Source organism: Ranitomeya variabilis, chromosome 3 (genome assembly GCF_051348905.1).
Source record: "Ranitomeya variabilis isolate aRanVar5 chromosome 3, aRanVar5.hap1, whole genome shotgun sequence".
Lineage (NCBI taxonomy): Eukaryota > Metazoa > Chordata > Amphibia > Anura > Dendrobatidae > Ranitomeya > Ranitomeya variabilis.
In genome coordinates this window covers 414,810,694-414,824,283 of record NC_135234.1, presented here as the reverse complement: position 1 = coordinate 414,824,283, position 13,590 = coordinate 414,810,694, and the positions used below count along the sequence as shown (strand labels likewise).

Genomic DNA, 13,590 nt, shown 5'->3' with positions numbered 1-13,590 from the left:
TGGTTCCTGTGTTTTTCCAGAACGTGGTTCGTTTGCACGGCATCCCTGAGAATATTGTGTCAGACAGAGGATCCCAGTTCGTTTCCAGGTTCTGGCGATCCTTTTGTAGTAGGATGGGCATTGATTTGTCGTTTTCGTCTGCTTTCCATCCTCAGACTAATGGACAGACGGAGCGAACCAATCAGACTTTGGAGGCTTATTTGAGGTGTTTTGTCTCTGCTGATCAGGACGATTGGGTTACATTCTTGCCGTTGGCTGAGTTTGCCCTTAATAATCGGGCTAGTTCCGCCACCTTGGTTTCGCCTTTTTTCTGCAACTCTGGTTTCCATCCTCGCTTTTCTTCGGGTCATGTGGAGCCTTCTGACTGTCCTGGGGTGGATTCTGTGGTGGATAGGTTGCAGCAGATCTGGAATCATGTGGTGGACAACTTGAGGTTGTCACAGGAGAAGGCTCAGCGCTTTGCCAACCGCCGCCGCGGTGTGGGTCCCCGACTACGCGTTGGGGATTTGGTATGGCTTTCTTCTCGCTTTGTTCCTATGAAGGTCTCCTCTCCCAAATTTAAACCTCGTTTTATTGGGCCTTACAAGATATTGGAAATCCTTAATCCTGTATCTTTTCGTCTGGATCTTCCTGTGTCGTTTGCTATTCACAATGTATTTCATAGGTCCTTGTTGCGGCGGTACATTGTGCCTGTAGTTCCTTCTGCTGAGCCTCCTGCTCCGGTGTTGGTTGAGGGCGAGTTGGAGTACGTGGTGGAGAAGATCTTGGATTCTCGCCTCTCCAGGCGGAGGCTTCAGTACCTGGTCAAGTGGAGGGGCTATGGTCAGGAGGATAATTCCTGGGTGGTCGCCTCTGATGTTCATGCGGCCGATTTAGTTCGTGCCTTTCATGCCGCTCATCCTGATCGCCCTGGTGGTCGTGGTGAGGGTTCGGTGACCCCTCACTAAGGGGGGGGTACTGTTGTGAATTTGCTTTTTGCTCCCTCTAGTGGTTACTAGTTTTTTTACTCTGGTTTTTCTGTCATTCCTTTTATCCGCACCTGGGTCGTTAGTTAGGGGTGTTGCTATATAAGCTCCCTGGACCTTCAGTTCAATGCCTGGCAACGTAGTTATCAGAGCTAGTCTGCTGTGCTCTTGTCTACTGATCCTGGTTCCAGTTATATCAGCTAAGTCTGCCTTTTGCTTTTTGCTATTTGTTTTGGTTTTGTATTTTTGTCCAGCTTGTTCCAAATCTATATCCTGACCTTTGCTGGAAGCTCTAGGGGGGCTGGTGTTCTCCCCCCGGACCGTTAGACGGTTCGGGGGTTCTTGAATTTCCAGTGTGGATTTTGATAGGGTTTTTGTTGACCATATAAGTTACCTTTCTTTATTCTGCTATCAGTAAGCGGGCCTCTCTGTGCTAAACCTGGTTCATTTCTGTGTTTGTCATTTCCTCTTACCTCACCGTCATTATTTGTGGGGGGCTTCTATCCAGCTTTGGGGTCCCCTTCTCTGGAGGCAAGAAAGGTCTTTGTTTTCCTCTACTAGGGGTAGCTAGATTCTCCGGCTGGCGCGTGTCATCTAGAATCAACGTAGGAATGATCCCCGGCTACTTCTAGTGTTGGCGTTAGGAGTAGATATATGGTCAACCCAGTTACCACTGCCCTATGAGCTGGATTTTTGTATTCTGCAGACTTCCACGTTCCTCTGAGACCCTCGCCATTGGGGTCATAGCAGTGTCGGCGTGGGGTCGGCGGGTGAGGGGGAGCGGCGGCTGTCACATACTCACCTGCTCCCAGCGCTGTCCCTGCATGTCCGATGGTCTCCGGGCAGCTCTTCCTGTGTTCAGCAGTCACGTAGTACCGCTCATTAAAGTAATGAATATGCAATAGACCTGGCTATTCATTGCTTGTGTTGAGAAACACGTGATGGTGTCTCCACGGCTTTTCTACATGCATTTGCATATTTCCCATAAGGGATGGCGGCAGTGTTCTGGATCACTGCATTGAGAAACACGTGATGGTGTCTCCGCGGTGTTGGATGTTTTGATCTCCCCGAGGTCATTCATCCTTATGTTCATAGCCTTTTCACTAGGCACTGCTCCTAATAGCCAGTTTCCTACTCCACGCTGATGAAGGGCAAATACCCCGAAACAGCTGTCTGTGGATGGATACCATGTTTTGGCATAGGTGGTTTTCCTTTATTGGATGCTGCCCTTCCCGTGGTTGTTCCTTCCCGGTGAAAGACCTGGCTATTCATTGCTTGTGTTGAGAAATACGTGATGGTGTCTCCACGGCTTGAGTAAAGAGAGGTGAGTATGCGATTTTTTTTATTTTAATCGCAGCAACAGCAAATGGGGCAAATGTGTGGAGCATCTTATGGGGCCACAATGAATGGAGCCACAATGTATGGGGCCACAATGTATGGGGCCACAATGTATGGAGCCACAATGAATGGAGCCACAATGTATGGAGCCACAATGTATGGAGCCACAATGTATGGGGCCACAATGTATGGGGCCACAATGTATGGGGCCACAATGTATGGGGCCACAATGTATGGAGCCACACTGTATGGAGCCACACTGTATGGGGCCACAATGTATGGGGCCACAATGTATGGGGCCACAATGTATGGGGCCACAATGTATAGAGCCACAATATATGGGGCCACAATGTATGGGGCCACAATGTATGGAGCCACAATCTATGGAGCATCTCATGGGGCCATAATGTGTGTATGGACCATTATATGGGGCTCCTGATTCAATATGGATATTCAAAAACACTTAACCTACTGATGTCTCAATTAATTTTACTTTTATTGGTATCTATTTTTATTTTTGACATTTACCAGTAGCTGCTGCATTTTCCACCCTAGGCTTATACTCGAGTCAATAAGTTTTCCCAGGTTTTTTTGGCAAAATTAGGGGGGTCGGCTTATACTCGGGTCGGCTTATACTCGAGTATATACGGTAATTTGCTGCGGGTGAAGGAGGGCGATGAATGGAAGACAGCCTTTAATACCCCGGAAGGTCATTTTGAGTGTCTGGTGATGCCTTTTGGCCTTACTAATCCGCCTGCGTTTTTTCAAAATTTCATTAATGACATTCTGAGGTCGTTGATCGGTAGGAGTGTTATTGTTTATTTGGATGATACTATGATCTATTCACCTGATCTCGAGTCGCATTGGCAGAGAGTCCGCGAAGCTCTACAGATTTTGAGCGAAAACTCACTCTTTGCTAAATTGGAGAAGTGCGAGTTTGCGGTACAGAAAATGAGTTTTTTGGGGTACCTTGTCTCCAGTAATGGGTTTGAGATGGACCCGGTGAAGGTTCAGGTAGTGCTGGAGTGGCCTAGGCCTGAATGTTTGAAGTCGGTTCAGAGATTTTTAGGGTTTGCTAATTATTACAGAAAATTCATAAAGAATTTTTCTGTGATCGCTAAACCTATAACTATCTCACTAAGAAGGGTTCTAATACTGTCCAATGGTGCTCTGAGGCTGTTAAGGCTTTTGAGCATCTCAAGGAGAGGTTTAGCTCTGCTCCTGTTTTGATCCAGACAGATGAGACCAAGCCATTTCTGGTAGAGGTTGATGCCTCTTCACTAGGGGTGGGGGCAGTTCTGTCCCAGGAGGGAGAGGATGGGGTGCATCCCTGTGCTTTCTTTTCTAAAAAAATTTCGGAGACTGAGCTCAACTATGATGTTGGGTACAATGAGTTGCTGGCTATTAAACTCGCGTTTGAGCATTGGCGACATTTTTGGAGGGGGCTAGACATCCGATACAGGTTTTTACTGATCATATGAATCTGATATATCTGAATGCTGCTAAACGTTTGAATGCCTGTCAAGCTAGGTGGGCACTATTTTCTGCCCGGTTTCATTTCTCAGTATCATATATCCCTGGGACAAAGAATGTTAAAGCGGATGCTTTGTCTCGTAGTTTCTCTCCAGCAGTTAATACTGAGAAGGAGGAATGTATTTTGCAGAGAGGGGTGGTGATGGCAGCATTGGGTTCTGAGTTGGATAGTAGCATCCTAGAGGCCCAGAATGCTGCACCAACTAACACTCCGTATGGTAAATTATTTGTGCCTAGAGCCTTGCGGAGAGCTTTGTTTGCTGAATTTCATGAGTCTCGGTTGGCGGGTCATCCAGGGATTTCGGAAATTAGAAAGTTGAACTCTCGAAGTTTCTAGTGGCCAGGGTGGCAAAGAGAAATCATCAAGTGGGTGCATCAGTGTACTGTGTGCGCTACGTCGAAGGCCTCGCATGCCCCGGCTGCAGGGTTGCTGTGCCCTTTGGAGGTTCCTAGTTCGCCATGGTCACATCTTGCTATGGATTTTATCACCGATCTGCCGGTCTCTGAGGGTTTTTCTGTCATCTGGGTTGTTGTGGACCGGTTTAGTAAGATGTGTCATCTGGTTCCGTTCAATAAATTACCCTGCGTCAAGACTCTAGCTAAGGCATTTGAGAAAGAGATTGTCAGGCTCTATGGGGTTCCCACGGACATTGCTTCCGATAGAGGACCACAGTTTGTGGCTTGCTTTTGACGTGCTTTTTGTGACAGATTAAAGGTTCATTTGTCATTTTCATCAGATTATCATCCGGAGTCCAATGGACAGACCGAAAGGAAGAACCAGGACGTCGAGCAGTTTTTGAGATGTTTTGTGGCAGACAATCTGGAGATGTGGTCGGAATATCTACCACTAGCTGAGTTTGCTCTTAATAATCATACGTTTTCCTTGGCTGGGTGTTCTTTTTTTTGCTGTACAGGGAGGCATCCATCTTTCGGTCCATTTTCAAAGATTGGGGCAGCGGTGCCTGAGGAGGAGAGTTTTTCTGTAAATTTGATCAGGGTTTGGACCAATGTACGACATAATCTGAAAGAGGCAAATAGGAGGTCAAAGAAATATTTTGACAATAAAAGAAGGGAGGCGTTGTTTGCAGTTGGGGACATGCTCTGGTTGTCCTCTAGGAATCTGCGTTTGAAAATGCCTTCTAAAAAACTTGGGCCTAATTTTGTAGGACCCTTCAAAGTGGTTCAGGTTGTCAACTCGGCAGCGGTGAGATTAGACATCCCCTCGTCCTGGAGAATTAATTCAGTTTTTCATGTATCTTTACTGAAGAAAGTTGACACACCAGATAAGGAGGCGATGCCAACTGTTCCCCCAATTGATGAGGACGGAGAGTTTGAGATTTCACGCATTTTAGATTCCAGGTGGCACAGAGGAAGGTTGCAGTATCTCGTCTCCTGGAAAGGTTTCGGTCCCGATGATAATTCCTGGGTGAAAGCTTAGGACGTCTCGGCCTGAAGGTTGATTAAGGCTTTTCACAGGAGATTTCCGAATAAGGCTCGGCCAAGAGGATCTGGAGGATCCTCGTAAAAGGGGAGGTACTGTTAGAATCTGTTTTGTTTTTGACCATCTGCCATCTTGTTGTGGTTTTCAGGCTGGTCTTTTTCCCCTGGTGCTGGGTTGTCTTAGTTCAGGTGATCGTATCACCCTTTATTATCCAGCACCTGGTTCCCAGTCCTTGCTGGACAACAGTGTTAATCCGCTAGAGTTCTGGCTAGGTGCTTTGATAGCTTTCTGTGTTGGATTTTATGCAGTTCTGGGACCTCTGGTTCTGCTATCCTTAGTTTCTGGTTTCAGTTGGTTTCTGCAGCCGACTCTGTGTTTTCTATTAGGTGACCTGTTTTTTATACCTAGTCCTTATATCTTTTAGGGACCTCCTTCCCCCATCTATAGGTCTTCGCTGGGATTAACCTAGGATCATTGGTGGGTCTATTCGCAAGAATGGGTCGCCCACTCCATCGTAGGGTATCAGCCTAGTCTCAGTGCAGGGTCAGTTTTCCCCTTCTATCCTAGTTCTGTGTTGCAGTTCCGTAACATCTTAAGTGTTAAAAAGATCCCTTAGTCTGTTTCAGTAGGCTACACAAACATGGGGAAGACTGTTGACTTGACACATGTACAGAAGGCAGTCACTGACACACTCCACAAGGAGGGTAAGCCACAAAAGGTCATTGTTAAAGATACTGGCTGTTCACAGAGTGCTGTATCCAAGCATAGTAATGGAAAGTTGAGTGGAAGGAAAAAGTGTTGTAGAAAAAGGTGCACAAGCAACTGGGATAACCACCACCTTGAAAGGATCATTAAAAAAGGCCATTCAAAAATTTTGGGGAGATTCACAAGGAGTGGACTGCTGCTGGAGTCATTGCTTCAAGAGCCACCACACACAGACGTATCCAGGACATGGGCTATAAGTGTCGCAATCCTTGTGTCAAGCCACTCATGGCCCATAGACAACGCCAGAAGCGTCTTACCTGGGCCAAGGAGATAAAGAACTGGACTGTTGCTCAGTTTTCCAAGGTGTTGTTTTCAGATTAAGTAAATTTAGCATTTTGCAGAGTTTGGAGGAAGAGTGGAGATGCACACAATTCAAGCTACTTGAGGTCTAGTGTTTAAGTTTCCACATGATTTTGTGAGCCAAGTCATCTGCTGGTGTAGGTCCACTGTGTTTTTATCAAGACCAAAGTCAGTGCAGCCATCTACCAGGAAATTTTAGAGCACTTCATGCTTTCCTCTGCCGATGAGCTTTTTGGAGATGGAAATTTCATTCTCCAGCAGGACTTGGCACCCGTCCACACTGCCAAAAGTACCAATACCTGGTTTAAAAACAACAGTACAACAGTATCACTGTGCTTGATTGGCCAGCAAACTCGCCTGACCTTAACCCCATAGAGAATCTATGGGGTATTGTCAAAAGGAAGATGAGAGACACCAGACCCAACAATACAGACAAGCTGAAGGCTGCTATAAAAGCAACCTGGACTTCCATAACCCCTCAGCAGTGCCACAGGCTGAACAACTCCATGCCACGCCGCATTGATGCAGTAACTGATGAAAAATGAGCTCCGAATATTGAGTGCATTTACTGAACATACATTTCAGTAGGCCAACATTTCGAATTTTAAAATCATTTTTCAAGCTGGTGTTATAAATTATTCTAATTTACAGAGATAATGACTTTTGGGTTTTTATTGGCTGTAAGCCATAATCATCAACATTATCAGAGGTATCCACCGCTCGTCCGTGCCATACACGCAGGCGCACACTACCCAGGCTTTCTGAAGACCGGCTAGCCCTCATACAGGACATTCCTCCTCTATATGCGTCTGATACTCTACTATATGGTCTGATCTGTCAGCCCCTATCCTGACCACTCACATCACAATAAAGGCAGTAATTTCACAAATAGCCTGGATTGACTACCTCTAGCAATAAGTGATCACATGGGTCCACCCATACAGTATCTCTACATATACTATAAAGGTGACTGATGAAGGTCCATTATTAGGACTGAATGATTTACAGCTACTAGCCTGCTTGATTACATGTGGGGATTCCCTAGCAACCAGGCAACCCCCACATGTACACAGCCTGGCTACTAGCTGTAAATCATTCAGATGCCGCAATGAATACTAAATCTCCGAGCAGTCATAAATACTCGGAGGTGACCCGAGCGTGCTTGGGAAACCGCGAGCAATGAGTACACTCACTCATCGCTAGTTAAAGAACAACTAACAGGTCTGTGAGAGCCAGAATTCTTTTCTGATTGGTAGGCGATCAAATACTTATTTCATGCAATAAAATGTTATTTAATTATTTAAAAATCATACATGATTTTTATTTTTTTATTTTTAAATTCTGTCTCTCATAGTTGAAGTGTACCTACTGTGACATTTCGCTCACCAACAGGTAGGGGATACTCGCTTGGCAAAGGGATAAATGCACACGGGCACGGTTTTTCACTTGAACAGTCTATGTGGGTTTATTTTCTTACAGCATAAACCACCAAAACCAACAACAGATGGACAGTCTTTACATCAGAATTCACATCATTAGCTTGCGACACTAAACACGCTGATCCTTATCTGACCAGTTGCCGTGGGTGACCGCACAGTTCATAGAGTATCATAAGCACCAACAGTCTATGGTACCTTACGGGAGCTCCTGTTCCTCCTGCTGACTCCTTGTCAGTCCTCTCTTCTGGGAAAGCTGCCTTAAGGGGTTCACCAACTTGCCTGGCAGGCACACATCAGTCAGTCCAGAGCCACCGAAGGACGGTAGCTTCCCCAACACAGTCCGTCCAGGTCCACGGTCTCTCAGGTGCTCCAGGAAGACTCCACTCACAGGAGCTTCCAACACAGACCATCCAGGACCTCGGCCACTCTGTGCTCTTCAGGGATCCAGTCCTTCTCCCAGGACCTCCCAACACAGGGGCCTTCCACAGTGCGCTATTCAGGATGTCCATCCCACCTGGGACCGTCCAACACACAGGCATGTGGCTTGTCTGGGTGCTATTCAGGACGTTCATCCAACACCCCAGGCCACCAGGTCCAAAGCCCCAGCACGTGCTGTTCAAGGAGATAGCACTCCCAACACATAGGCTCTCCAGGACCTTCAGTACATGAACCATTCAGGTCCACACTCAGACCATGTGACCAGACCTCAGTCATATTATATGGTTATAACCACTCCCCTACAGTAGATGGGAGTGTGTGTGTGGCTAGTTCGACCCACCCATCTCATAACTAGCCCTGCCAGCCTCCCTTCATAATTATACCAACAACTATACTTGTGGGACTACAGGTCCCAGAACAACAATGCTTTAAGCTGACAGCGCAGAGCAACTTCCTTTGCGACACACATACCGGCTATTCACAACAATGCCGGACTTTGTCTCACCATATTTATGTGTGAAACTGCCATGCACTCTCACAGCCTCAATACGCCTGCGTATCCTGGGAAGACCATGCAGCGCCCCCTACCTGTAACAGGGGTCACTGCATCACACTACGATAAAAATTACAGATCTATCCATTTTTTCTAGGTGGGAAAACGTGCAAATCGGCAGTGTATCAAATTATTTTTCCCCACTGTATCTTCTCCAAATCTATCTATCGATCTTTGCTCATCTAATATCTAAACATCTGTCATTTCTATTCTGCATTCTTTCCAGTAAGCCTATGTGCACACGTAGGGAGGGTCCTCTGTGGGTTCTCCCGCAGCGGATTTGATAAATCTGCAGGGCAAAACCGCTGCGGTTATCCCTGCAGATTTATCGCGGTTTGTTTTGCAGTTACCGCTGCAGGTTTACTCCTACTATTGATGCTGCATATGCAGCAATATGCAGCATCAATAGTAATGTTAAAAATAATTTAAAAAAATGGTTATACTCACCCTCTGACGTCCCGATCTCCTCGGCGCTGCACGCGGCGGTCCGGTTCCAAAGGTGCTGTGCGAGAAGGACCTTCGTGATGTCACGGTCATGTGACCGCGACGTCATCGCAGGCCCTGCTCGCACAGCAACCCTTAGACCGGACGGCCGCGTGCAGCGCTGAGAGGTGAGTATATCATTATTTTTTATTTTAATTTTTTTTTACACAAATATGGTTCCCAGGGCCTGGAGGAGAGTCTCCTCTCCTCCACCCCGGGTACCATCCACACATGATCCGCTTACTTCCTGCATCGTGGGCATAGCCCCATGGGAGAAGTAAGCGGATCAATGCATTCCTATGTGTGCAGAATCGCAGCGATTCTGCACAAAAGAAGTGACATGCTGCGGAATGTAAACCGCTGCGTTTCTGCGCGGTTTTTCCCGCAGCATGTGCACAGCGGATTGCGGTTTCCATACGTTTACATGTAACTGTAAACGCAATGGAAACTGCTGCGGACCCGCAGCATCAAAATCGCTGCGGTTCCGCGGTAAAAACCGCAACGTGTGCACATAGCCTAACACAGATCGTGCATACGGTCGGCACACAGATGCCATATGGATCACACACATAGACACACGGATAGCACCAGTACTGTTTTTTCCAGTCCCGCAATTATCAGGACGTGTGAAGGAGGTCTAATACATTCCACTGCTTTATTTTACTAATATATAATTGAATATCAAATTGAAGAATATGGACCTGCATTAAAATGATGAGTTGTAACACAATTACCCCTAAATGTGCCTCTATGTCCATGTACAGTATGTTGAAGGTATAAGGATTGTATAAGGACTGGTGGTTGGAGTTTAGTCTATGTTGGAGCTATAGAAATAGTGCATCATTACCATATAGCCTCTAGAGTCCAGGGTCAGACCTGATCACAATCACAGTGCAGTAAGAATTTCTATATAAATAATGGAAAATAACAACATAACATTCTGTTATGGCCTAAGATTGCAATCATTAACACATACCCAGATCTAAAAAGGAGACAATAAAGGGAACAAATACAATGTAAAAATAATTAATAAATAATAAGCAGAATCCCGGTCCAATCACTCATGACCTGACCCTACACACATCTATATAGTCCGCCTATACATATAAAGGGCTGAGATTGGGGTCAGCACTGGGGAGAGGGGCTGGTGAGAGCTTGATCACTGCAGAATACCCCGATACTATACAAATAATGGATAATAAGCAGAATCCTGGTCCAATCACTCGTGACCTAACTCTACATACATTTATATCGTCCAACTATACATATAAAGGGCTGCGATTGGGATCAGCACTGTGAAGAGGGGCTGGTGGGAGCGTGATCACTGCAGAATAGCCCAGTACTATAGAAATAATGGATAATAAGCAGAATACTGGTCCAATCACTCGTGACCTAACTCTACATACATTTATATCGTCCAACTATACACATAAAGGGCTGAGATTGGGATCAGCACTGGTGAGAGGGGCCGGTGGGAGCAGGGTCACTGCGGAATACCCCGGTACTATAGAAATAATGGATAATAAGCAGAATCCTGGTCCAATCACTCGTGACCTAACTCTACATACATTTATATTGTCCACCTACAGTATACATATAAAGGGCTGAGATTGGGGTCAGCACTGGGGCAGGGGCTGGTGGGAGCAGGGTCACTGCGGAATACCCCGGTACTATAGAAATAATGGATAATAAGCAGAATCCTGGTCCAATCACTCATGACATGACCCTACACAGATCTATATAGTCTGTCTGTACATATAAAGGGCTGAGATTGGGGTCAGCACTGGGGCAGGGGCCGGTGGGAACATGATCACTGTGGAATACCCCGGTACTATAGAAATAATGGATACCAAATTCCTGGCCCAATAACACAGGAACCTGACCCTACAATCCATATATACTGAGCTTGTGATCAGCACTGGGGCAGGGGCCGGTGGGAGCATGATCACTGTGGAATACCCCGGTACTATAGAAATAATGGATACCACATTCCTGGCCCAATCACACAGAACCTGACCCTACAATCCATATATACTGAGCTTGTGATCAGCACTGGGGCAGGGGCCGGTGGGAGCATGATCACTGTGGAATACCCCGGTACTATAGAAATAATGGATACCACATTCCTGGCCCAATCACACAGAACCTGACCCTACAATCCATATATACTGAGCTTGTGATCAGCACTGGGGCAGGGGCCGGTGGGCGCATGATCACTGTGGAATACCCCGGTACTATAGAAATAATGGATACCACATTCCTGGCCCAATCACATGGAACCTGACCCTACAATTCATATATACTGAGCTTGTGATTAGCACTGGGACAGGGGCCGGTGGGAGCATGATCACTGTGGAATACCCCGGTACTATAGAAATAATGGATACCACATTCCTGGCCCAATCACACAGAACCTGACCCTACAATCCATATATACTGAGCTTGTGATCAGCACTGGGGCAGGGGCCGGTGGGAGCATGATCACTGTGGAATACCCCGGTACTATAGAAATAATGGATACCACATTCCTGGCCCAATCACACAGAACCTGACCCTACAATCCATATATACTGAGCTTGTGATCAGCACTGGGGCAGGGGCCGGTGGGAGCATGATCACTGTGGAATACCCCGGTACTATAGAAATAATGGATACCACATTCCTGGCCCAATCACACAGAACCTGACCCTACAATCCATATATACTGAGCTTGTGATTAGCACTGGGGCAGGGGCCGGTGGGAGCATGATCACTGTGGAATACCCCGGTACTATAGAAATAATGGATACCACATTCCTGGCCCAATCACACAGAACCTGACCCTACAATCCATATATACTGAGCTTGTGATCAGCACTGGGGCAGGGGCCGGTGGGAGCATGATCACTGTGGAATACCCCGGTACTATAGAAATAATGGATACCACATTCCTGGCCCAATCACACGGAACCTGACCCTACAATCCATATATACTGAGCTTGTGATCAGCACTGGGACAGGGGCTGCACTGCCTGCACTACACGTTGGCGCTATAGAAACAATGGATCATAAATGTGTTTTTTGGCTCGTGACGTCTCAATACATGAAATCACTATATCTGTGGTGCATCATACGGAAGGATACTGCTGGAACTGGGCTTTCCTTCTCCTGGGGCAAAGATGACATTTGTCCCCCAAGACCCCCGTATCTATTAGGTTGGCACCCCATTTTGGAGGTGTACATCAGCCAATGTATATGTATACCCCGAAGGAAGGTCACATCCCATTTACTGGCCACATAGCTAGGAGGATGGCACACTCTTACCTACTGAATGTACCTACCAGCACGACCTGCAGGTGCCAAGGCAGTGTCCTGTAGGCACCTCCTGGCAGCCAGGGCACATGTTCTGCCAGGCCTCCTAATTCTTCCCTCCAGAATGCAATGTGTGTTCTTTCCATAGCACTGCCATAGTCCGCAGCGCAGTCCACAACCCTGTACAGTCTGCATTCATACACGGCGGGGTTACAGTCACCAGCTGAGGACTCATTACTGAACTTTGCAGCCCGCTCCTCCGCTGCCCATGTTCCCCAGCAGACAGCTGCTCCGCGCCTCTGTGGGCACCGCGGCTACTTACATGTCCTTGGCCGGTAAGTTCTTCCCTTCCACTACCCGGATGAAAAGGGAGCTCCGTCTGGCCATGGCTGAGGGCAGAGGGTTCAGCAGCCAGCTCCCGTCCTCGGCTCCCTCCACATTAGTCCTCCGGGCTCCGGTTAGCAGGCACTGCTGTGGCTGCAGGGAAATATCAATCAGACAGCAGCAGCCAGCGGCGGAGGAGCCCGGGGGGCGGGGCCACAAGTGCTCACGAGCAGGACCTCGTCTCTACCGTTCTCCTGGGAGCTGCTGGAGTTCTGTGACGTCGGGTCAACCTGCGGAGTGAATGGAAGGAATGCTCACTGCGGCTTCTGGGTGCAGGGTCTTATGGCCTTTCATAAGCGAGAGCGCTGATTTCTCACAGTGTAAATGCACAGGAGGAAATCACAAGCTGCTTGCTTCAGACTAAGGCTGCCGTCACACGATCAGTAGTTGGTCAGTATTTTACCTCAGTATTTGTAAGCCAAAACCAGGAGTGGAACAATTAGAGGAAAAGTATAATAGAAACATATGCACCACTTCTGTATTTATCACCCACTCCTGGTTTTGGCTTACACATACTGAGGTAAAATACTGGCCAAATACTGCTAGTGTGACGGCAGCCTAAAGAGCTGGTCAATACTGCTACCTATACATGTTTTGCTTGTAACTGTTTGTACGGAATGTGGAGAGCAGAACAAATACAATGTGAAACAGGTTTCCCCC

General features: G+C 47.1%; 1 protein-coding gene across 4 annotated transcripts in view; it reads right to left on the bottom strand.

The window, feature by feature from the left end:
- The window catches only part of LOC143816198 (ras GTPase-activating protein 4-like), a 323,951-nt gene extending 310,643 nt beyond the window's left edge, over positions 1-13,308 (bottom strand). Inside the window, exon 1 of one of the 4 annotated variants that reach the window (XM_077296292.1) lies at positions 12,869-13,308. In XM_077296292.1, the coding sequence (XP_077152407.1) occupies positions 12,869-12,933 (65 nt within the window). In that variant the 5' untranslated portion in view covers positions 12,934-13,308. The remainder of the gene's footprint in view (positions 1-12,868) is intronic. The other 3 variants (XM_077296293.1, XM_077296294.1, XM_077296295.1) reach the window with 3 other exon arrangements.
- Between the last annotated feature and the right edge of the window lie 282 nt (positions 13,309-13,590).